General features: G+C 37.7%; 1 protein-coding gene across 1 annotated transcript in view; it reads left to right on the forward strand.

The window, feature by feature from the left end:
- The first annotated feature begins 242 nt into the window (after window positions 1-242).
- Window positions 243-23323, forward strand: part of TRIM66 (tripartite motif containing 66) — a 51785-nt gene continuing 28704 nt past the window's right edge. Inside the window, exons 1-5 of the mRNA XM_009577871.1 lie at window positions 243-462; window positions 11207-11310; window positions 15747-15894; window positions 22115-22247; window positions 22888-23004. Coding sequence (XP_009576166.1) covers window positions 243-462; window positions 11207-11310; window positions 15747-15894; window positions 22115-22247; window positions 22888-23004 — 722 coding nt within the window. The remainder of the gene's footprint in view (window positions 463-11206; window positions 11311-15746; window positions 15895-22114; window positions 22248-22887; window positions 23005-23323) is intronic.

Raw genomic sequence — 23323 nt, forward strand, 5'->3', positions numbered from 1 at the left:
GAAGTTGCAAATACTATAGAGAGATAGTGGGATCATGGTTTGTAAACCTTAAACCACACTTTCCTGCACAACAATCTGCAAACATGCTTTTCTGTAAAGCAGGTATGTGATTTTCAGCTGCAAGGAACTTCCTCTTTCTTCACAAGGACTAAATAAATGTTGTTTCTGAGATCGTGCATCCCGCTGTTGCCTTCTAATTTGCGCTTGAGTGATCAAGTGTTTTATTAAGTGAAGGGGTTGTCATGAGCCATTTTGTGACTCTTCGTGTTTTCGATGTCAAACTTCAGCCAACAGAAATGGAGACCCTGGATCTGTTGAGGAATTGTTTGGTGTGCAAATGGGACCTGCGGAGGAGAGACCCCAGAATGCTGCCTTGCCTTCATTCCTTCTGTAAGGACTGTCTTCCGGATTTGATTCAGGGATATAGCTGTATTCCCACCGAGTATGAAGTTCTATATGAAGGTAATATTTAAGAATCTCTAGCTTGTGCTCTTTGTATTACAGTATTATAAAAATAGATGGATTGAGAAGTACTTTTTGTAGCCTATTCCTTCACAGCACTACTTTAAAAGAATAAACTAGGAGACTCAAGATTTGTATGAGCAGAGGGTGGATTGGGAACAAGCCTCCTACATTATGTTTTTCATCCAACAGCTATATTTTGAAAAGAAATGACACAGTCAGGCAACATTTAACATTTTCCAGAATGGGCTAAGTTTCAGTTACGAAGTGTGACATTATGAATATTTGATTTGCTTAGCTTAATAAATGAATAAATGCTACAAGATAGTAAGATACATCTTTACCCAATCTTTTGGACATGTTGGACCTTTCTATGGTACCGGTTGTGGTGATAGGTTTATTCTTCCTCTCTCCCCCTTTCGCGCCCCCCCTCCCCCCGGCCAACACCAACACAAAAACATCCGGTTCTTTGTTCCTAACAGAGATCATACTAATTGTTATTAGAATATGTGTATTGTGGTGCACTGAAACTCTTTCTTTTATCACATTGTAAATGTGGTTTCTCTCTATCTGAACCCTTCTGACTGTAGGATATACTGTAACTTACCCTTAACAAGCTGAGTAAACTGGTGAGGATGAGAAGCATTTTGTCGTTGTGGCTTTTGAAATCCTGAAGTTATTTGTACAGTTTTTGGTAGTGATGTTAATAGAAAATACATAACTTTTTTTGAATAAGACAGGACTTTTTGAATAAGACAGGTCACAGAATACAGTCACTTTAACTGAATGAGTCTTAATTGCCACGGGGAAGCATTCCAGACTCATTACTAATTTATAAGAAGAGCAAAGGCATGTAGATTACTTACATTTTCACAGGCTTTGAACTTTAGATGAATAAGAGGCATCATTTATTATCTCTTCCATAGCAGATTTTAGAAACGTGTAGGAAGAGAAGATACCTTCCCTGAGGTGATGGCAATCTGAATTGACGAGATAACATAAACTAGACAAGTTCAGGTTTGAGAACAAATGGAAACAGTGTTAGGAGATCACTGCTGAAAGGCTAGCAAAACACAAAAGATAAAGGAAAAGGGAATAACTTAACTGCAAAGGAGAAAGGCTGTTCATGTGTAGGGTACAGACAGAAAAAGATATAAAGGTAGGAGAAGAAGACAAAGAGAGCAAAGCAGTCATTTCAAGTAAATGTCTCCTTAAAATTTTTAATGCGCAGTCATAGTGGGCTTAAAGTCTGAGGGACCTACTTTGTAATAAAGTGCTGTTGAAAACAACCACTCTATTACTTTTTATGTATCCTCATTTGACATCTAAGCCATTCCTCTCTCTCCCTTATTTCCGTTTGCCAAGTGGAAAAGTGAATTTCTACCACTTGGTGATCTTGGATGAAGTGCTGCTAACGGTTCTCATGAGTTGTTAAAATATTAGATATTTCTGCAAGCTCTTGAGTTGATCAGGAATTATTTGTCTATAGCAAATTGGAACAAATACTAGTTTACTTCTGTATTCTTGAAGTTTCTCTGTTTACTTCCTCATTCTCCTGTAGATAGGGAACTTTATAGGAAACAGCAAGATTAGAGAAAAGAAATAATGAATGGTGATGACCCAGTAGATGAAGTGAGACACCAGGTGCAGAGACTCAGTTAATAAATGAGCAAGGAGAGCAGCAAAACCGAAACATCTGTGTCTCTTATTTGAGTCAATGAAACTGCAACCATCATAGGTCAGCCAGGATAAATTTTGAAATCTTCTGATGGCACGATGCTAAACGTTGCTTATCTGCACCAATTACTGAGTTACGGGCAGCACAATACAAACTGAATTTTCAGTGTTATCTTTAAGTATGATCATATATAAGTGCCAATGGTAAACGTAAATACAAGTGCTAAACCATTTTTGTGGAGTAAATGTGAAATATTGCTTCTAAGAAAAATATGTTCCTTACTGTGAATTCTTTAAGCAAAATATAAGAATGGAAAAAGTGAATGTATTTCCAAGTGAAGTCAATCTGACATTTGCTACAAAAGCATACTTGAATTTGTGGGTTTTGTTATGCTTTACTATAAATAGTACTATGCTAACATAAAGCTCTTTTCTAGTTTGTTGTTGTTGTATTAAGATTGTTGAGAAGATGGAGGTAAGTGGTCCTGATATTTGGTGGGGGTTGATGTTGGAAACTTACTTTTATACCTATATGTGTTTAAGAAATGAATTAAGCTCTGAGATAGCCAGAGCGCTTATGGAAAAGCTGTATACATATCAGAATTTATTCAAAGCTGTGAGATCTGAGAGTTTAGAAGTAATTTGACTGGGAAAAGAAAATTATCTTTGCGAGTCTGGCTCCTACATATGCATCTTATATGAAGGGGACTTTAAGATTCTCAGTCTTTCTTTTCTTTTTCTGCAGGCCAGTGTCACTTTCCTTTTTTTATTCCCTCTTTTCATGTAACAGAGAATCCACGTCCTTCTCCTCTGCAGATCTGCATGTTGTGTGCTTCCAGTCTGTTTAGTGCATGGGAAGGAATAATTTTAAAGAGAGGGATTGCATAAGAAAAAGAGAGAGAATATTCCCCATCTCCTGAGATGGAAATTTCTCAGATGAGGACTTTCCCAGGCTCCTACCTGTGTGAATTGCCACTCACAGTACAATGTGAAACATACAAAATTGGTTCTTGCATGCTGCCTTGGCTTCTTGGGTCTGGCTCTTTTCACTGAGTTCTGAGTACATTCAAAACCAGATTCATCCAGGTTCCTTATTCTTCCTTTCTGAATTGGAGGTGGGTGCCAAAATAAATAACCCTTTATCTGCAAATCTTCCTCTCCATAAGATGTTCAATGATTTAAATTTAGTGCTTTAAATATCACCACATAATGATTTCAAAAGTAGCTAAATGAGGACCGGTGGAGGTGCATTGTTATGAGAAGTTCATGTTTTGCGAGACTGCCTCAGCTTGAGGGTTGAGTTGTTGTTTGTTTTTTTTTTCCTTAAAAAAAAAAATCAGAGGTAGTCACTGCTCAATCACAATTTACACCCCTGAGAACAAGACAGATCAGGAAAGATGTACTGGAACACCTTGCAGATTTCTGCTAACTGATATCAAGCCCTGGTATTATTTACATTTTGTGATTGAATTGGGTAATTTGTCTAACCTGTAAGTTACACTTTGTGTTTGTAAAATGTGATTAGTAGTTGCCCAGCTTTTTAAATTGCTTTGGGAAGTGGTAGATTTAATTGTATCATGTTTTTGTATTGAACTTGTGTGTTGAGCTATTTTTTCTGAAATTCGATTTTTAAAATGTGCTTTGACCTTTTGTGCGTCTCTAGTTTGCATAACAAAAATCATGGAAAATGACTGCATAATTTCTCTCCACATTCTGTGCATAAGTCAAAAACTGTCCACACTTGGTTATGTTAGCTTCCCACGTGCAAGAGAGGGTCTGAGATCCCCACTTAAATGCCAGGAAATGTAACAGGGTTATGTATCGGAGAAATGCAAACTGATTGGATAAAACGAAGAGAAACAGACTGTTAAAGAGACAAATGTGACTTCAACTGTTGACAGATGTCCACTTGCTGCATTTTATTATTTCCAGCTGAAAAAATACAGTTTTCTTTAGCCTGTAAGGTAGGTGCTATATATAACCATGGATCCCTAATTGTGAACCCTTGTTCACACGTCCAAAACTCAGCCAACTCAGCCAAGTGTTGGTCATGCTTGCATTGAATGTGTTCAGAGATATCTTCAGGGGAGTTTATTTCAAGAAAAAGATTGAGCTCTAGGACTCCTTTGGCTCTAGGCTCATTTTCAGTATGATGTTTTGGCATAAGAAGTATGGTGTACTGGCTTAAGGAGACTCCAGGTGTCAACATACAAGCCTTATCTTGTACTAAGCCTGTATGTAAAAAAAAAAAAAAAAGCACATCTACAGAGTTCTTTAAACCATATTTAGGCTTAGAGTGGAATACAGTTTGGCCGCCTTGGTGTAACAGCTGTTATATCTCCAGGACCCAAATAACCTTGTTTTGCTGCAATCATGTAAAGCAAATGATGCAATGCATCACATCTTTTAATTCTGAAGGAGAATACCCATTTGCTTTAATTAGATCCACTTAACACGAAATACATGTTTTATTTCTAAAAAGGGAAGTAGAAAGGTAATTCTAAAGAGGGAAACTGTTCATAATGTACATATGTAGTCATCTTAAAATGGATTTAAAGTTATTCAGCCCTTCTCACTCTGTTGTTCAGCTGCTAGATCCAAAAGGCAAGTGAAACAATGGGGGGTTTAGTCATATAAATACGAAGCTGTAAAGTGGGAGGTTGTCTTCAGAACTGTTTCCTATAACCTATAATTGGGTCTCCAAGGAAGTGTAAATTATGCCTGCAGCTTGAGCTGTAGCTAATGCTCTCTGAGAATAATTATTCTGATGGTTGTTGGAGGAAAAAGAGCGGAGGAATAGGTGCAACATGTGGACAGCAAGTATAAATGTGGTGTGTATGAGAGCTCCACTGTTTGTTTCTTTATGCTAATCAATTCTCATGATAATAATAGGTTAATCATCTGCATTGATTTATTTCTGAGACAACCAGCTTGAGGGTTCTTTCTATTTAAACCTGACAAGAGTGGAAGACCTTGAAACAAAACTGCGAGCTGCGGCTTTTGATGTTCAAAAGATCTTTGTACTCAGTTTCCCTACGTGGTGGAGAGGTTACAGTTTGCACTTTCAGAGATGATTCTTGCAAATTATCCACAGCTCTGTCACTTACAAATTAGATTGCTACAATATAGGTAGAGTAAAAACTTGAGAGCACTCAGAAATTTTAGTTCCCTTTATTTGTGCTTCTACAAAGGAACACTCTGTATGAGGGTCACTACTTTGATGTCTGCTTACTATTCCCTGGGTCCGATGCAGTGTGGCAACTTTCATTAACAGAAATTAAAGCACTGTGGGATGTGAGAGATCTGACCTGTGGGGAACTAGGGCTTGAACAGTATATGGCAGAACCTTGTTGTTTTCCTGAAAGCTGATTTTGGATGTCCCAGGTGTGGAGTTGGAGTGTCCAGATGGGGTATCTGTGTCTGACTTCTGCATCCACTGCCTTTGAACTTCCATTTTCCTCAACCTGCTGTCTAGTTACTATCACTGATGGTAATGTGAGAGAGGAAATAAGCATGTGGCTTATGAGAAAGGGCTGTGAACCAATTCAGCAAAGTAAACATCTGCTGCTGAAGCTTTTCAGGGCTCAGAGATGTGTGTACATAAACATAACACACAGACAGAGATACATCTGTACACATATCGCTTTCTAGTGCTGCTGGCTTTTGTTGTGGTGTTCAGGCATATTAGCCTGCTATGCATGGTAGTTAAAGGATTAGTGGAGCCCTGGAAGGATGTAGGTGTAGGACAATCCTCCACACCCCTCATGTGATGAAACTTCGTGGGAGTCTGTTCAATACAATGTGGTCTTCAGTGATTGTTCAGTACTAACTGATAACTCAAATACAATGAGAATAACTTATATGTGGTTTATCCTGCATATAATTCTGAAATAGGGTTTTATTCTGCATATCACAGTGAAATGGGACTTAAATCCAACATTGGGATCCTTGCCAGCCTTTCTAAATTCATGGTCATGTCTTTAGCAGTGAAATGTGATGTCATAAATAATGATTTCAAATGATAAACAGCAGGAGGTAATGGACTTCTAAAAAAATAGTTTATGCAAATGTTCCTACCTCCTTCCTACCAATATAATTTCCATACAAAAATATGGAGAGCATGTCACAGCTGTCTTAGCTTTTTGCTACTTCTAGAGGTTTTGATAACAATAATGGACTTCATTTGGGCATTACAATTGCACCATAGCTGAATTTGGCTCCTGATCTCTTAATATGTGTGTTTGAATCCTGTAATTCCATCTTGAATTGCTATTTAGATCAAGAAATTGCATCATTCTCATACGTACAAACAGTGAGTCTCTAGGGCTTCTGACTACTCTTCTCTTCACCCACAGTGCTGTAATAATGGTATATTTAAATGAGCTGTCTGCAAAGTCCAGGTTCTTAAAACAAATCAACAATGTTGTTTAGAGGCAGTGGTAAGGCAGGAAGGCAAGGAAAATATTTAGGGAATGGTCTGCAAAATGTACTGTGGGAGTGAATGGCACTGTAAGACCTGCTGCTACCTGGATCTGGAAAAGCTCTTCTCTTTCCTTCTGCACACTTGCTCCAGGTTACTCTGAGGACTGAACGAAGACCCAGGCAAGAAGGGAAGTAGGATGCTGCTATTCATTCTCACTATGGGATTTTTATTCTACCACTTCAGGAAAAATATAAGCAAGGCAAGTTAATAGAGGCCTGAATGAATCTTAGAGGCAAGGGCAAGAAAGAAGGCAAGAGGAAAAAAAATATGCACCTTGTAGTGGCCCAGCACATCTTTCTGCCCTGCTGATTTGTCAGCATTTCTGGCTGAAGAAGGGTGAGCAGCCCCAAATAGCCTGTGAAAGGTGTGGCGACTTGAATCTGCAGTACGGCAAAGCCTGATTCCAGGGAGCGCACTGTTTGTGCAGTGCTGCTTAATAACCATCCGCTCCCCGACACAAGTGACTTTGTGCGTAGCTCTCTAAGTGACTGCTTATCCAGAGGACAGGTAAGGGTTTTCTAGGAAATTGCACTTTACTGGCCATTTGCACTCTGAGCACGAGCACAGCATAGTGCGCTCGCTTTGTATTGTTGAAGTAGCTGCTGCTTGTGGCTATTTGTAAATATGCATGTAAGGTTTGCTTAATTTCAGGGTAATTGCTTCACAAACCATTCTGTAGTGTATTTATTATGCCAAGCTATCATTAGATTCTTTTGGGAATTTATACTGAAAAAGGTTGGGCATTTCCAGGGAGCATAGGTTTTTATTAAATGGAAAAGGAATCAAATAAGAAGCCCAATTAGCTGAACAAGTATGATCTCTGAAGCTACCACATTCAGGGAATCCCTCTCCTAGCAAGATGCAAATCCATCTCCTGTGCTTTTAATAAAGTCTTAAAGAATTCAGTATTAGGGCAGGCGAAAAGGTGCCTACTGATTAGTCCTCCCACGAGTAGGAAACTACTTCTGATACAGTATTGCTATGGTGTCCCCATTATTTTTCCTGTTAATTGTTACGCTCTTTGTTCTGATTCTTTTATTAAGCTGAGGGCTATACATGTCTTATGTTCATCTCAAGGGAATTTTAGATTTGAAATCATTATAATTCTCAGTTACTTGGATATTTAAGACATACTTTGACGTTTACACAATCAAAGCTGTACTTGATGGTCCGTGGTAGTGAGTCTAATACAAAGTTCTGACCTGTGTGTGTGCGACTCACTCCATGTGTATCTCTGGAACAACACTGATTTCATAGCGTAACTTGGATCTAAAACCTGGGAAAAAAATTGTCCCATGGCATACAGGGCGTCACTTTTAGATATCCCCTAATATTAATCAGCAGTTAATGTCGTCTGCTTCCAAAATCATGACTGTTCCATATTTCTTAATACTACTGCATTTCTCAATATGTACAAGGAGGCTTTTGTGCAGAACTGATATCCATGCACCCTATTTTCTTAGGGGGAAAATTATTGACGTTTTCTTTAAATACATTTAAAAACATTAAAAAGACGGTCTTGTCCATTGTCAAATTAATGCATTCTTTATACGATGTATTTTATACTTCACTGGTTTGTAACAAATTAGCAGAATTTAAAGTTCACATGAACGTGCCTGAGGCCATGAGCATTCCATTAAATGTCATTCAATTGATATAATTTGATTTAATATTCTGCACTAACTGAATAGTGTTGGAATGTAATAAAATAGTAACTTCAATATTAACTTTTTTTACCTGATGTGGTGCGTAGGCAGAAGTTGTCCTTGCTGTGGCAAAGTCCTGAGCGCTGCTTTTGTTTCCCAGGAAGCAGCTGTTCGGAGAAATGTTTTGTGTAAGACTGCGTGCTCACCCATATGGCATGTAGATGAAGGAATAACTGAGAGAGTCGTGCATTTCTTACTTCAGAAAGCAACCTGTTGATAATTTCCCCTTTGGTCAATTTGCAGCATATTATGTAGTCTCAGTATGGAGGTTTTTGTCTCTGTGTTAGCCAGATCAAGAACTAGCACTGCTTGGGCAATGCTGTTACGGGAGTAAGAAACTGGTTCAAAGTCTCAAAGGGCTAGAGGCGATTCCCTGTAAAGTCAGTAGATGGTTTCCTATCGGCTGCACTGAGAATTAGAGCATGTCCCGTGAGACTTATTTGAGAAGCTGCTTGCAAAGGAGGTATTTTGCTTTCTAGCTTATCAATCAAAATGTATCTGTCTTATTTCTGCTGCTGTTACAACTGTGTCGCTTTGTAAGGTGCTCACAGGGAAACTTGAAAACTGTTTCACCTTCTAGGAATTAGCACTACAATTCACTGGTGCTTGTAGTATGCACCAAGGAGTAGGAGGGCACTGCCTGTATAACACATCTTGTCTTAGGTACTGCAGTGCTCCTACTGTTTTTACATTTCTTTAGATAACCGACCTGTTAACAGATATTTAAAAGGCATACACAACCATAATTTGGGAAAGCATGGAGGGGTTTCAGTGTGACTAATATAAAAGCATTCTCTTGTCCTAGGGTGTAACATATGAAGGTGATTAGCTACAGATATTGTAGGTAAATAAGATACTTTTTCAGCTGTGCTCCTCATATTAAGGATGCAAAGTAGAGGAAGAGTTTAAAAGACTTCTACAGCTTTCTGCCATCACGGGCATCTTTACGAGGTGAATTTTTAGCCTCTTTGTAACTCCTGTCGCCAGAACACACTTAAAACTCAAGTTACATGCCCAGAAGATGAGCAAAGTGTTGGCAATTGCTTGCGTTGCCCTTTCCCTTGGGTGACTTGAGGCTGAGTAGCACAGGAACGTGTAGATACTGCCTGTTCCTTCTCTCGTCTACGTGAACACTCAGTGTTGTATGAAATGCACAGTTAAAGAAGCGTGAGGTAGACCACAGTCTGCCACTTGGGCCCCCAAATCACAGTTCTGTTGTAAATGCAACCTCAGAAAATAGTAAACAATATACTTTTGCTTTTATAACCAGATTTGGTCTAAAGAAGACCTAAATCTCATGGAAGTGGTTCTTAGTAAGATGTCCTGTTCAAAGGAGATGTAACAGAACTCAAAGTTTCTTCAAAACATTTATGAATGAAAGTGAATGTATTCAGACATCTGAGTGCATAGTGCTTTTGTCAGAAGTGGTAACGTAGGAAGGGTTTGGGGTTTGTGTGTCTCTGTCAATGTAAAGTGCTGCTGTTGAAATAACAGTAGCCCAGGTCTGAAAATGGGAGACATTAAGGGTTAGAATTGTGCACGTTGCCAGGGACTGCAGAGGCTGTGTCCCGAGGGCAGGTAATATTGAGCACCTGGAAAACATGAGAGTCTCTGATAACAGTCTAATGCAAAGATTAATATACATTTTAAGATTTAATTAATCTACAGACCACTGTCCTTCTTAAAAAATAATTTTAGTTAAGGAAAAGAGCACATTGAATGTTGTCAGTCCAGTAGAGAGTTGTCATTGATCTTCCTTTTAAAATCTCGCTTTAAGTGAGTTTGCATCATTTAGTCATGGAAAATACAGCTGTTAGTTATCGTAAACAGATCACTTGGCAAGGTGAGCATAGCACTGAAATTCTGTTCTCAACAGAATGGAAAAACTTAGATTAAAAAAAGACTTGATGAGATAAGGTAAAAATAGACTGACATACTACCACCATCTCTAAAAGGACTGGATTCACATCTACAGTAGTTTACAGAAATGTGGTCAGAAACATGCACACTCCTTTTAAAAAAAAAAAAAAAAAAAGCACTAGGCCTTCTAGGAAGAAGGTAAGTCCTAGCCCAAGAAGTCTAGGAATGAAATAGCAGAGGTGCAAAAATGTAGATATAGAGTTATGGACACCTTCTTGAACTGTTAGTTCTCAGCCCAGGCAAACACTAAGATTCATCCCAGTTGTGCTCAGTAGCTAATGAAGGCGGGGCCAAGTTTTGCTGCTTGTGCTGCTCGCTTTGCTTTGCTTTAGGGGTGATCACGTTTTGCCACGTTTTGTTGTAATAGGTAGTTTGCAATTCTGACTTTTATTTATGAAACTTTTTTTATCCTTTACCTTTATTCTGACTTGTTGCTTCTTCTAGCAGCATGTTACTCCTCTTTCACTTCACTTGGATAGCATGCTGCACCGTGAAACTAGTATTAAGCAATATGTGTCTTATGCTTCGATATAACTATAACTCTGGTAAAGTAAAGCTGGTCTAGAAGAACTGTAGCAAGTATCAGAAAGCACAAGTAGATCTGTAACAAGGGAATACAGTTTAAAGTGCAGCTCAGTTTTTATCAAAGCTGTAAGCCCTAATGAATTCATGGGAATTTGGACATACAGATACCATTGATAAATACTGAAATAAGTCAACCGAACTATACTGTATTTCTAGCAATTTTGTTGCTTTGTTTTTCTTTCCTATGTATTGAACTAAATCTAGCCACAAGTAACTTATGGCTTGAAGAATGCCTTAGTTTCCTGGAACTAAGTGTGTCCGTGTGATGTAAAAAAGCCAGCAATACTGAAGTGTGGTTTATATAATTTCCTGGGTCACGTGGCTGGTGTGCATTGTTTTATTTGTGGTGTTTTTGTTTTTTTAAAAAATACAGGTATCCTTTCCTGCCCTGTGTGCAAACAGACCTGCTTTGCAAGGGAAGTAGTTGAAAATTTCTTTCTCAAGGACTTTCCCACTGGTAATTCAGCTATGGCAAAGGTAAGTGAAAACCACTAAGTTGGGTGCCATGTGAGTTGTTGAAACGCTACCAGATGAACAGTTTGAAAACGGAGCAAACTTTGTATTGAACAGACTCTCTTACAGTTTGCTTATGCAGCACTGTAATTACTTCAGTCCTAGAGATGGACATACTGCCTTCGTAGTACTTTTTTAACTTTATTTGAAGAATGAGTTTGACTCTATATACTTAAAATAGAGTCGATTAAAAAATATTGATACTAGTGGTGTAGGACTGGATCTGTGACAATCAATATATTAGGAAGATACTGAATCTGTTGGATTCCCCATTGTCCCCTTTCTGCTCTCAACACAAAGTAAACAGAAGCACACTATTGGCTGAATGGTTACACCAAGATTACCCATTAGATCCTGTGGGCAATTATAATTTTCTGATTATCTGTTTTAATGATAAAAAAGGTTACATCATATTTCAGTTTGCCATTAGGGAATGGATGCAAAGGGTGATTAGAAGGCGTAGGATTACTACCTTGGCCTTGTATTGACACTGTACATAGATGGATTTCACTTCTATTAAATACTCAGTTAACAGGCAGGACTATTCTCACAGTTTTTTAGTTGTTACTACTATGGGTTGCAAGGCGGGACAGAGAAAGGTGTGTATTTCTGCTGCCTCTGTTACAAATAGTGTTCTATCACTGGCATGAATAAGATTGATTTAAGAATGTGGTAGTATTACCTGTAGCTCGGAGTTAAAACAGCTGAAAACTTGTCAAAACTATTCTGTAATCTGCTGACTGCTTTATCCAAAGTGTAATCCAAAGCACGGGAAGAGTAACAAAGAAGTAGGGATACTGGACTTCACCTTCTAAACCAGCTCCTGGACCTCAGTCTGTCTCTTTTGCACTTTTGATTCCTAAGTAAACTGGATGGCCACATTGGATATTCAGTTTCAGGGCCTTTGGGTGGAGGGGAACACTTTTTCCATAATGTAGGACAGAAGACATATCTTTCCATTCCTCTTAACTCCTGTAAGGGCAGCAGCAATTTGTAGGTCAGTTCTGTCCCATGCAGAAGGCTTGTGACCGCTTTAAATTGTGCAAGTGACTTGCCCAGTGACATCGTTGCAAAAAAGTATAGAGGGAATGTACTTCTTCCCTGTCAGTCATTGTGTTTCATTTTCGCCATTGTTAAAAAAGTATGTGTAACCTAATCCATGGAGTGTTCTGAGGAAATTAAAAGATGCAAGCAAAGTGTGTTGACGTCTTCAGGTACAAGGTGCTTGAAGAGCACAACATAACTTTATCTAAAACAGGAAGAGGTCTATTCACATGCGCTCTTCAAAGAGAAGAAGAAAATTCATAAGATATTGCTGAATGTTTAGAATGCACTTACACTGGGATTTCTTAATTACCATGACTCACATCATTTACTTTTCAATGAGAATTTGTGTAGAAAGGAAATCAAATGAGAATATCTAATGTCTTCAAAAGCACTAGATTATTTTTTCAAACCGTCTTTAAAAGAAGGTTTTTCTTTTCTGAAATCCCTTAGGAGTCCTAAGAGCAGTTCAGCAAAGCAGATTTCTCCGTGGAGCATAGGAGTACCCTAGAGGGACTCGCGAACCTTCCTCATAGTTTTTGGCTTACTTCCTTTTTATTAACAGTCAAGTCATGTATCAGTGAAGCTTGCTTACTGTCTTCTAATCACCATCCCCCCCCCCAGACTAAAGCCATAATTTCACCATCAGTAATACCAAAAGGAGAAGCACCAGCTCATCCAACTGAGACACAGCTGAACTGCCATCGTTTTCTTAATTTACCTAATATGTTCAAATGGGAATCTGACAAGGCTTGTTACAAAAGTGTTTGGAAGCAAGATGTTTCTCAGTGTGTGAGATAGTGAAGCATAAATGACAGAATGTGCTATATACCAGCAGCAGGAGTTTCAAAAATAAACAATTCAGAATCTCGTGCCCAAAAGCCCATTTCCACATCATAAATAACGTAATTCTGGGAACGCTCTGTGCTCTGCAACTTAAAAGTAATGTTAACACAGTACAGTGTCAATATAAGTTCTAGTCAGCCTGACAGCTGAACAGTTACAGGTAAACCTGTGATTAAGCAGTTTTGGTTATTGCAGAGAAGGCAAGAACATCCCTCAACTTTTGACCTGTTCCCTAAGCTGGCCCTTCATGGGTACATTTTAAATTAGACACTTCTTTTTATGCAACAAGCTTTTCTTCCCAGAATACATACTCTTGCATTTTCATTATGTAAGTTATATTAGGCTTTTTTATTTCAATTATTATGTGTACCTTTTGGAAAACATTGTTGATAAGAAAATGGCTAAAATAGCAGAATGGCTTACACAAATACTTCCCTGCCTAGACAATCAGACACCTTTAAAAATTTGCTTTGTTGTCTTATTGTCAAGAATTGCCCAATCTCTTTGAAAAAAGATGGGGAATACTTAGAAACTCTTGAATGATGAGTTGATAAGAGACCTGTTGTGAAATTCCAGCCCCACTGAAGGGAATGGTAAAATTTAAATTAATTTCAGCAGAACAAAATTTTTTCATCTTGTGCTGAAGTGAATCAGAACTTGACTCACTTGCGTCTCAGAATTTAGGTGGATATAGATGTTCCACTTAATGTTAAAGCCATGATTTAAAACTAAGACAACCAGCGAAGAACTGTGATTGTTCTTTCTTCAGGCTTTCTATTCCCTGAGATACCGCGAAGAGAAACTCTTCTATTAAATTCACCAGGGCTTGCATCAAGGCTTATGTGCTGAGTGCATGCTGCTATATCCTTCTCTTCATGTTTCCCATCAGAATAGTTGGGATGCAATCATAACTGAACTGAATTGAAGATAAGCTGATGCCCAACAGAAAGGACACCATAGGAAGTAATTTTGCCGTGTATTATTAGTTGCTTGAGTAGCCCTGAGTAGTAGCAATATTTGGGAACTATGCATAAGTACAGTAGATATATTGTAGGAAATGTTTGACTTTGATAAACTGGTGGCAAAGCTTTTATGCTTTGATGATGGTAAAATTACATCACTATGTTTACTCTGCCCATTAGTACCTATTTGTGGCTGTGGTAAGTCAAAAAGATTAACATTAGGAGTTTTCAGACAAGGTATTTTATGCCTAGTGCAAATCCTTTTTGAAAGAAGTATCATTATAGCTATCTTGAAATAACTCTTGAGTTCATTCTGGATACCAAAGATCAAATTACCCACTTCATTTACATGCTGCTTTATTCATTTCCCCTTCAGTGACATTTCCAGATAGCATGGCCTATATAACAAAGGGCATTTCCTAAATTGTTGAATCAATAGAGATGATAGTTAATTAAGGTTTCCAGTTCTTCTCATGTTCCCGTGTCTTATGTTTCCAGTTCACCACATGTGATATCAATATATAAATTGAGCTCATTTTTGGTCAGCTCTTTAGAGAATAGGAACTAAGTTTTTCACTAATAGTATGTGGGTGTCCCCCCCCATATTGTTTTCTAAATTGCCTTACTGTTGGCATGTTTTATGTATTTTTCTGACAGTTACACTGTACCAGAGTGGTTCATACAATGCTAAAGCAAATAGAGTAAGCTCTAATTTTAAATAAAGCAATGTAGATTTAGAGTAGCTCTGCTGGAGTAGCTCCAATTTACATCCATATACATGAAAGAAGTGGATTCTAGCCTACAGATTTTTTTAGTTTGTTAATAAATAGTAACGGACAGAAATTAATGAATGACACTGAAATGATATGGTAGAATGGTTCTGCATAATGTTGTGATTAGAAAGGAAATGGTAGTTAGATTAAAAAAACTTTTTAATGGGCTACGTTTGACTCTAACATTTCACATATTTACTTGGCAACTTAGACTATCTTTTCTGAGGTAGAAAATATCTGTATCTATCTATCTAAATATATATACATATATATATAAAAGTAAGGTGTACAGTCATTTGATGTGTTAAAGCCATCAGTAAGTAGTACAACACTAACAGAAAGGGATTACAAAGCACACCACTCATTTTCAAAACTAACTTTTAACCTAAGCCTCCTTAACTGAAATCAGACAAGTCTTATTTCATAGTTTCATGGCTTTTTCAGTTCACAAGAAACAAGTAATTGTGATTATTTCTTCTGACTTCACGTGTAACGTGGACCCTAGAATTTTGCTGAATAATTCTTGCATCATGTCATAATTATGCTTGATTGTGCTAGAGCACAGAGAGACAAACAATTTGATTTAAGAGCTTCAAATCTTAATTTTATTCTGTTCCCTTTTATAACAATAACCAGACTCTTAAAATCACTTGTATTGCATTAGTCTAAGGAAGAAAAATATTAAGCTTACCAATCTGAATCATAGTCTATTAAAGATAACAGTTTGTACGGCTAATTTGTTACCCTTGTATGTAATTGCACTTTTTGTTCTTAGAGCTGCTCCACGTGTAAAGAGAAGAGACCTGCTCACAGTCTCTGTACAAGCTGCAATAAGTGGTTGTGCAGCTCATGTACAGAGGAACACAGACACGGCAAGGAAACTGCAGACCGCTTCCTGTCTGTATCCCTGAAGGGCTGCACAGGTACTGAAGCCACACTTTGAAATTTTGTTTCTTCTCGTATCAGTTACTCAGTTGAAAAAGGAGCAGTTGCAGGCTCTGTGCCACAGACACCATGCTCTGCGTGTGTGACTCAGAAGGATATGTATGTGTCAATGAGAGATTTTCTGATTTTTCTATAACTTTAGGGCCATTGCCACAGTCAGCTTTCCACAGTATTTGAAAAATTTTGGATATTTGTGTTTTTTCCACGTGTCTTTTCAGTCAGCAGAGTGATGGGCTAGGGTTTGGTAGGCTACAACAAAACAGGCCTTGCCCTTTCAGTATTTCTGTCCTCTTTTGGGTAATTTCCTTCAGGAAACTACCATAAAGCAACTCCTGTGCTTATGGACAAGGTGTGGGAGGGAGAGTCACAGACAGCAAAAGGCTGTGATCACTATAGGATGTTCCTTTTCTAAGCCTGGAGTGAAAAATGTGGTTCCTGAGTGTGACCACTATATTGCCATCAGCAAGCACAAATGAAGCCCACTGGCAAATATGTCTCATCCCTATACAATGGTGATCAACAGAAAGGATTATCATCTCCTATTACTGCTCATTATTTTCTTTACTCATATGCCAGAAATCTGTTGAGGGGTATGCTAACCTAAACTTACGTAAGCAATTTGTAACCTAAAATAAGAATTTTGCAATTTTATACAATGATTTAAGTTTACACTTTGCTCACATATGAAGTTATCTATGCTAGAGAGTTTGTGCTGCACTATCATTCTTCTTCATAAGGACATGAAAGACAGAACAAGAAATAAAAGTACTGATTGTACTTTTTGTATTACTATTTCTTTTTGGCTGTAGGATTTTGCTTGTAGAAGCCTATACTTTATGCTTGCCATAGATGGAGTTCTTTTAAGTCCTGGGTGTTTGTATCAAACAGAGTTTGAGGCACTTGAGACATCATATGCCGTTGCCAAATAGAGTGTAAACAAAAAAAAAATCTGTAAGAATAGTAATAATAAAAAAGCACAGATGACATTTAAATGTTTTCTGGGTCTTTTCTAGAGAATAATATAAACTGAAGCCCCCCGAGTCCATTCTCAAATGCCCTGGTTGGATGGACAATGTTTTTCTTCTTGAGTTCTTGAGTTGGCAAGATAAGGACTGTGGTTTTGAGGCTCCAACTGTTTATAATTTCATTTCACTTTCAGTAAGATTAGCAGCTCATATTGTTGACAAATAATGGTAAGAAAATACACCTGTGGTTTTGTGTGTGCTGTATAAATAAAAAGATGCAAACACATAAACTAAAATGCTTTCTCATCTTTTTAGTCCTAAATTCTGTGTGCTGAAAAAAAAATGAACAAGGAGGTTGGTGGTGTATATAGAGGCTAGTTAATCTAAAAAATGATTGGGGATGTAATCTGTGCTTTTTAAATTATTATTATTTATGTATATATTATTTATTTAGGACATAGCTATCCCCTCAGGATATTTCAAAGGAAGCAAATACTAGGATATACTAGAACTCAGGCTGACTTTTTTTTTTTTTTCTTTTCTGGAGATAAAACATTCTCTGCTTTCAGATTCAGTAGCCATCTTCAGTCTGTGTATGGTGCTTCTGAACAACAGCCACCTTCTTTGTAGGCCCTTGTAACCATTAAGAGACTCTGTATCCCATTGATTTTGCACCTTTAAACTGTTCTATCTTTTGCCATTTGCTTTACAAGAGCCCGACTTTCTTTTGTCATCTGAAAACTGTAAGATTCCCTGGGTCTGAAATAAAGTAAAGTAGAAAAAAACCCCACCAAATGCATTGAATCATGCCTATTCCTATTCATTTCGATAAAGAATTTCTTCCTTGAGTGGCAGAACTATGAGAGCCTGGCTTCCTGGCTTTTCACTCCAGGCTTAGAAACCTTTCTTTCTGCTTCTTCCTTCATGATACCTGTGCTCTGTGTAACACATCTGATCACCCCCTGCCATGCAGAACCTGCAGCTCTCTGTCACAGTTCCCCATCCACTTACCCTGCACATCCTCTTGCTTCCTTCCTGGGCCATCGACTGCCCGCTGGGTGAGACCCACCTCATGCAGCTGAACAGCTGAGCTGGCTGCCAGGCAGCACCCTTAACCTGGTGACTCCTGAGGTCATGCTGCAGACCACTGTGCCAAATAAATGTGATTTTTGAGAACTTTACCCTTCATTCAAATTTGTATTTAGAAGTTAAGGGCGTGGGGAGGAGCAGGACTAGGCAGGGACAGAAAAATGCCATATTGTATAAGAAGAAAACAATTTTAAAGTAGCCTGATGTCTTTTTCCTACTGACTCATCCTTTGTGAGTCTGAAGTAAAGGCCCACAAAATGAATGCAGCTGGTAGGGGATTCCCTGTGAGGGCTTCTTGGTATTGGAAATGGCTCCATTCTTGTTTGGAAACAGCTTTATTTTATTCACCTCCATAGCATTCTGTAACATTTGGTATCTTGGTGGAGGGTTGTGCTAGTTAGATTTCATTGTTTTGACCATGCTTATTGAGAATTGGAATGGGAAGTTATGGGAGTAGCCTGTGTCAGAGCTGTTCAGCTAAAAACTGTTACTGAACTCCTACATTGAAAAACAGACCTTATTTTTTAAGCATAAAACCAGATAAATGGCACACACTGGACATCACTTTGATTCCCTACCCGCCCCCCCCGCCCAAATTTCCCACTAACATTTATATGTTCTATGGTTGTTCCAGTGTATTCTTGTTAGTTGAACCACTTCTAGCGGTACTATCAAAAATTCCAGTTCTCTTGTGAGTGCCAGACTATTACTACTGGTTATGAATATGAAGAGATGCTGAGATGTGGTTCACAGATGGGTTAAACTGCACTACTTGCAGTTTTTCACAGACACTGAATTTTCCTGACATTTAAAAAAAAAAAAAAAAGGCAACCCAAAAACTTTCTGGATCTGTGACCACAAGATGTGAAAACATTGAAATTTGCTTCTTGAATGAATTTGCTGAGCACTGGAGAACTAGGTGCTGGGAACATTGGCCAAAGCTTTATGACAGATTAAGCAGCAGTCTTGGAGGAATAATCTCTGAAGAACAAACCTTTCACTGGAGAGCTCTGCATTAGCACTAGGAATAAGTGAACTTTGTTAAATTCAAAGTTCTGCAGAGCTCTCAAACTGCTTAAAGTCATAAAATCAGAACTTCTTCCTCCCTTAGTCCCAACTTTTTTAAAAGGACATTCAGTATTAGTACAGACTCTTTCCTCGTTAAGTGGAAATCTGTGCTTTGCAATTGAGTAGAAACAATCCTTTTGCCAAAACAATCCTTTTGCCAAAACTGTGTTAGAAGTAAATGATCTTGTATTGACATACCAACTATGTATAGGCTAATGCACAAACTGAATAATTTTCTCTTCGTTATACTATCCTTTTCTTTCAGTCTCTCAAGGTTGAGTATGAACCCTATAAAATTAAAGTTTGAGTCATTGCAAATTATGCAAACTGAGGAAGGACTCTATTAGCCGAGATGAGATTGCTTTTCCAAAGTTGATATCAACTAGTCAGAGGAACAGAAATTTAAAACTTTCTCTTAATTATTCAAGAGATCCACCTGAGATAAAGAAAATATAGGCTGTAGAAAATGGTGACTCAGATGATGTTAATTTAGAATTTAGGTCAACTGAACTTTCCCTGTTCTTCAAGTGAGGTTCTTTTCAAGAAGCTAACATGGATAGTTGTGGTCAACATGTCTGCTCCTAGAAAAAACAGGCTTGTGCCCTTGTTTAGCATCTGATTTGTAAGAATTTAACTTATTTTAAAACTGAAGAGTGTAGCTCTGAGCTGAGTATAAAGTATGTCGAGAACACCATGGCTCAGTGGCAGGTCTCACTGATATGTCAGTTGAATCAGGGAATTACTAGTGGCAGAGGTTGTGGGTCTGTGTTGTAATTAGATAACATTGATTTTTATCCTTAAGTTTGCATTTGAAATCTGCTTGTCTCTTAAATCTGGCACAGTACTAAAAACCCATTGATTTCTCTGGGATGATTATAATCACTCAAAGGCTAAAGAACCTTTTAGAGATAGAAAAATGGAGAAATCATTATATAAGATTGTGACTAGGCTTCATAATACTCGGACCTTAAAGACTGCATCTTATTATAAGTTGGAGTTTAATATGGATAATTTGATCCTGAATTTTCAGAAAAACAGCTTGCATGCTCTGCAGCTGAACACTTAGAAGGGCTTTTCCAACTCATGAAAGTTGAGATAGTTATTATGGGCTTTTTATTTTTCTTTTAACATATAATATCTGTCCCCATATATTGGTTATACAATCTGCTTGGTTACATATTATTTGCATTGTCAGCTGCAGGTTTTAACGCAAAAGTACATATTTGCAGTACAATCAGAAAAGATTTGCTGTCGAGGTGTCTTCAGTTTGTACCTTGATAGAAGAAAAATTGGAGTGGGCTAAAAAAACCTCTGATCCAATTTCCTCTTTTAATAATGCTATCTATTAGCATTTGATTCAATAATAATATAAAACAATAAACTTTCCTGAAGAATAAAGCATGATACTGTAGTAAATAATTCATAACAATGTAAACTATGTGTGTAATGCTGTTACATAAAAATCCTGACCTAATCTATCACAAATTATCTTCTTGCACATTATGTTAAGAAGGTGGAGGGGAAAGCCAATTGAACTGCAGAAAGTAAATCAACCATCTCAGAAATATTTAGAGTAGATAGCAATTTAAAAAGTAGGAAATTTCGTATATTTTCTTTAGAGCATGGCATGGATTTTCTCCATATTTTCGTTCTCTTTGTCAGCCATCAGATTTTCTTAGCCTTTCTACTTCTATATTGTGCATTTTCCAATTTTAAAATAAAGTGACTGAATTAGTATAGCTTGCTGTACGCTGTGTGTCTGTGTTACTGCAATAGTATCACTTCAGAGGCTTGATTCTATAAAGGGCTCCATTTTGCTACAGAATGAAAGCGGGGTCTCTACCGCAAGTTCGTTTTTTAAATGTTTAGATAAGTAAGGTAGGTTTGGTGTGGGAAAATTGAAACATTTTTCTCATTTTATATGAGCAAATATGATATATAAGTAAGTAATGTTTTTATTTCATTTCAGGTTTGTATCAATAAGTGTTATCTAACGATGATTGTTTTGTTTAATTTCTCGTGTGTTGGTAAGGAATAATGGGACAGTGTCTTCGTAGGAATTCTTTGAGGATGCAATCATGTGCTTTTCTTGTTGTCCTCGTATATGTTGATAGTTCTGTGGACAGAGGATTTGAACACTGACCTGCATAAATCTGTCACTGTACTTTAGCATTGCTTGTGCTTTTTGACCATTTTGAGAAAATAATGTTTTTCACCAGTAATAATGATGGGTGATCCTTACACTGGTTAATAAAATAAGGCTCTGGAGTCTGCGTTTTTTGGGATCCAAGAAAAGAGCTTCCCCCTCCCTGCCTTAACTATTAATGTAGATGTACTTGTGAATGTCTAACTTCAGTGGAAGGGGTTTTGTTTTGCCATGGTTTATCGTGTTTTTATTGCATTCTTTCATTGACAGTGTTCCTTCTTTCTAAAGCAATTCTACCATATCCAGGAAAGAAGGCAAGAACAGATTATACAGGAGCAATGCTTCCACTTTACATATCCACTGTCCATTCTTACTCTTCATCACATTACTCTTTAGAAAATCCTTTTAAGAACAGGTTTTAGTGCCTAATATCAATATCCCCTAGCTGCTGAAGTTTATGTGCTGCATTTACAACAAACACAAGTTTGAAAAACAATTCTCCGTGTGACTTTTTAAGAACAAAGGATTTCCTTGCTTCTGCTGTGACTTCAGCTTTATTTAATATATTTGCTTTTCTACATTTTACAATACAGTTTTGTTGACTGGTTTGCCAGACGAGGGCATTCAAAGTCTTGAGGCAGGTGCCCAAAATCATGAGAGATATTTAAAAGTCATGAGAGTTTAGAGGACAATGTGAATTTGGTTTGATGACTTGTTTCTGAACCCCTTTGATGTGTTCAGTTTGTAGGATGTGTAAGGCCAGGAAAAAAATATAAACAAACCCTGCTTCATATAATCAGATGGTTTCAGGGTCTGAGTCTTTTAAAAATAACATCAAGACTTTCCATAAAATTGTGAGAGTTTGGCAACTCTTTTTCTGAACTGTAATAGTAATCCTTGTCAATGACACCATTGCTTTATATTCCTCAGCAACTGAAGGTGAAGCAAGCGAGTTTTCCTTATTTTGTCCAGTGCACACTCAAGAGCCACTCAAGCTGTTTTGTGAGACCTGTGATACCCTTACGTGCCGCAGCTGCCTTCTGACAGAGCATAAGGAACACAGGTACCACATGTTGATTGCTTAATCATAATCCTGTCTGAAACTGTAGCTAATTTAGATTTAAGACTCTTCATCTGCATTTCCTGTCAGCTGAAGTTGCAGGCTAGTCCAGACTTAAAAGCCACAGCAAACTCAGTTCAATTGTCTTACGTCCAAGCAGTGTAACTCATGGGTTACTGCCCTCACAGAATCACCCACTGCTCTCAGCAGTGTGTACCTTCCCAATTGTATTGTCTGCCCAGATACTATGTATGTGTGCATATAGTTCCTCGTGATTGTGCTCAAAGGCACAAGTTGAACTCAATACTTAGCATGGTTCAAATACTTCTGTTTGTCTTTATCAAAGACATCATGACGGTACAAGACCAGAGTTACCAATGCTTAAGCATGCTGCTTGCCTGTGGAAGCGTGTGAGCCACGTAAGGAATTGTCTATACACAGTGACAGTTTTTGTGAGATGAGCCTGCCTGTATGAGGGGCGATAAAGTTTAGCTGTCACAGAGAACGTTTGTAGTAGGAAAGCAGCAGAGGACTATGTCCAGACAGATATTAAGGCAGCTGGTCCCCTACACTTATCAACTTTTAAGTTGATTACTTATCAACAGAAAAAAACATTGTGTGAGAATTTCCCCTTCTTTCCCAGGTTCAGACATCTTGATGAAGCTTTGCAAAATCAGAGAGTTATCCTGCAAAATGTCATAACTAAAGTGGAAGAGAAAAAAAATGGGATTCAGGTTTCAGCTAAACAGATTGAAGACAGGTAATTGCTATGCATTTTTTTTTTCATGAAAGTGGATGATCAGTAAAAATATTATTTTCACTAGATGTAGGTTAACAGAAGTAAATGCAGATGCTATATTTTTTTTTCTTGGAGGGTAGGAAATAATAGGAAGATTAAAAATATCAAATTCATGTTTAAGTGGTACTGACAAGTCATGGCATTGTAATACATGATTCCATAGTCCTTATAAGGCATGTGACAGCTGACTTCAGTGTTAAGATTTCTTTGTATAATCTGTTTCCAAACTAGAATTTGAAAACATTAGAAATAAAGGCTATTTTTAAAATACCTTACTTCA

The sequence above is a fragment of the Fulmarus glacialis genome, unplaced genomic scaffold (genome assembly GCF_000690835.1).
Source record: "Fulmarus glacialis isolate BGI_N327 unplaced genomic scaffold, ASM69083v1 scaffold5550, whole genome shotgun sequence".
NCBI classification, from domain to species: Eukaryota; Metazoa; Chordata; class Aves; order Procellariiformes; family Procellariidae; genus Fulmarus; species Fulmarus glacialis.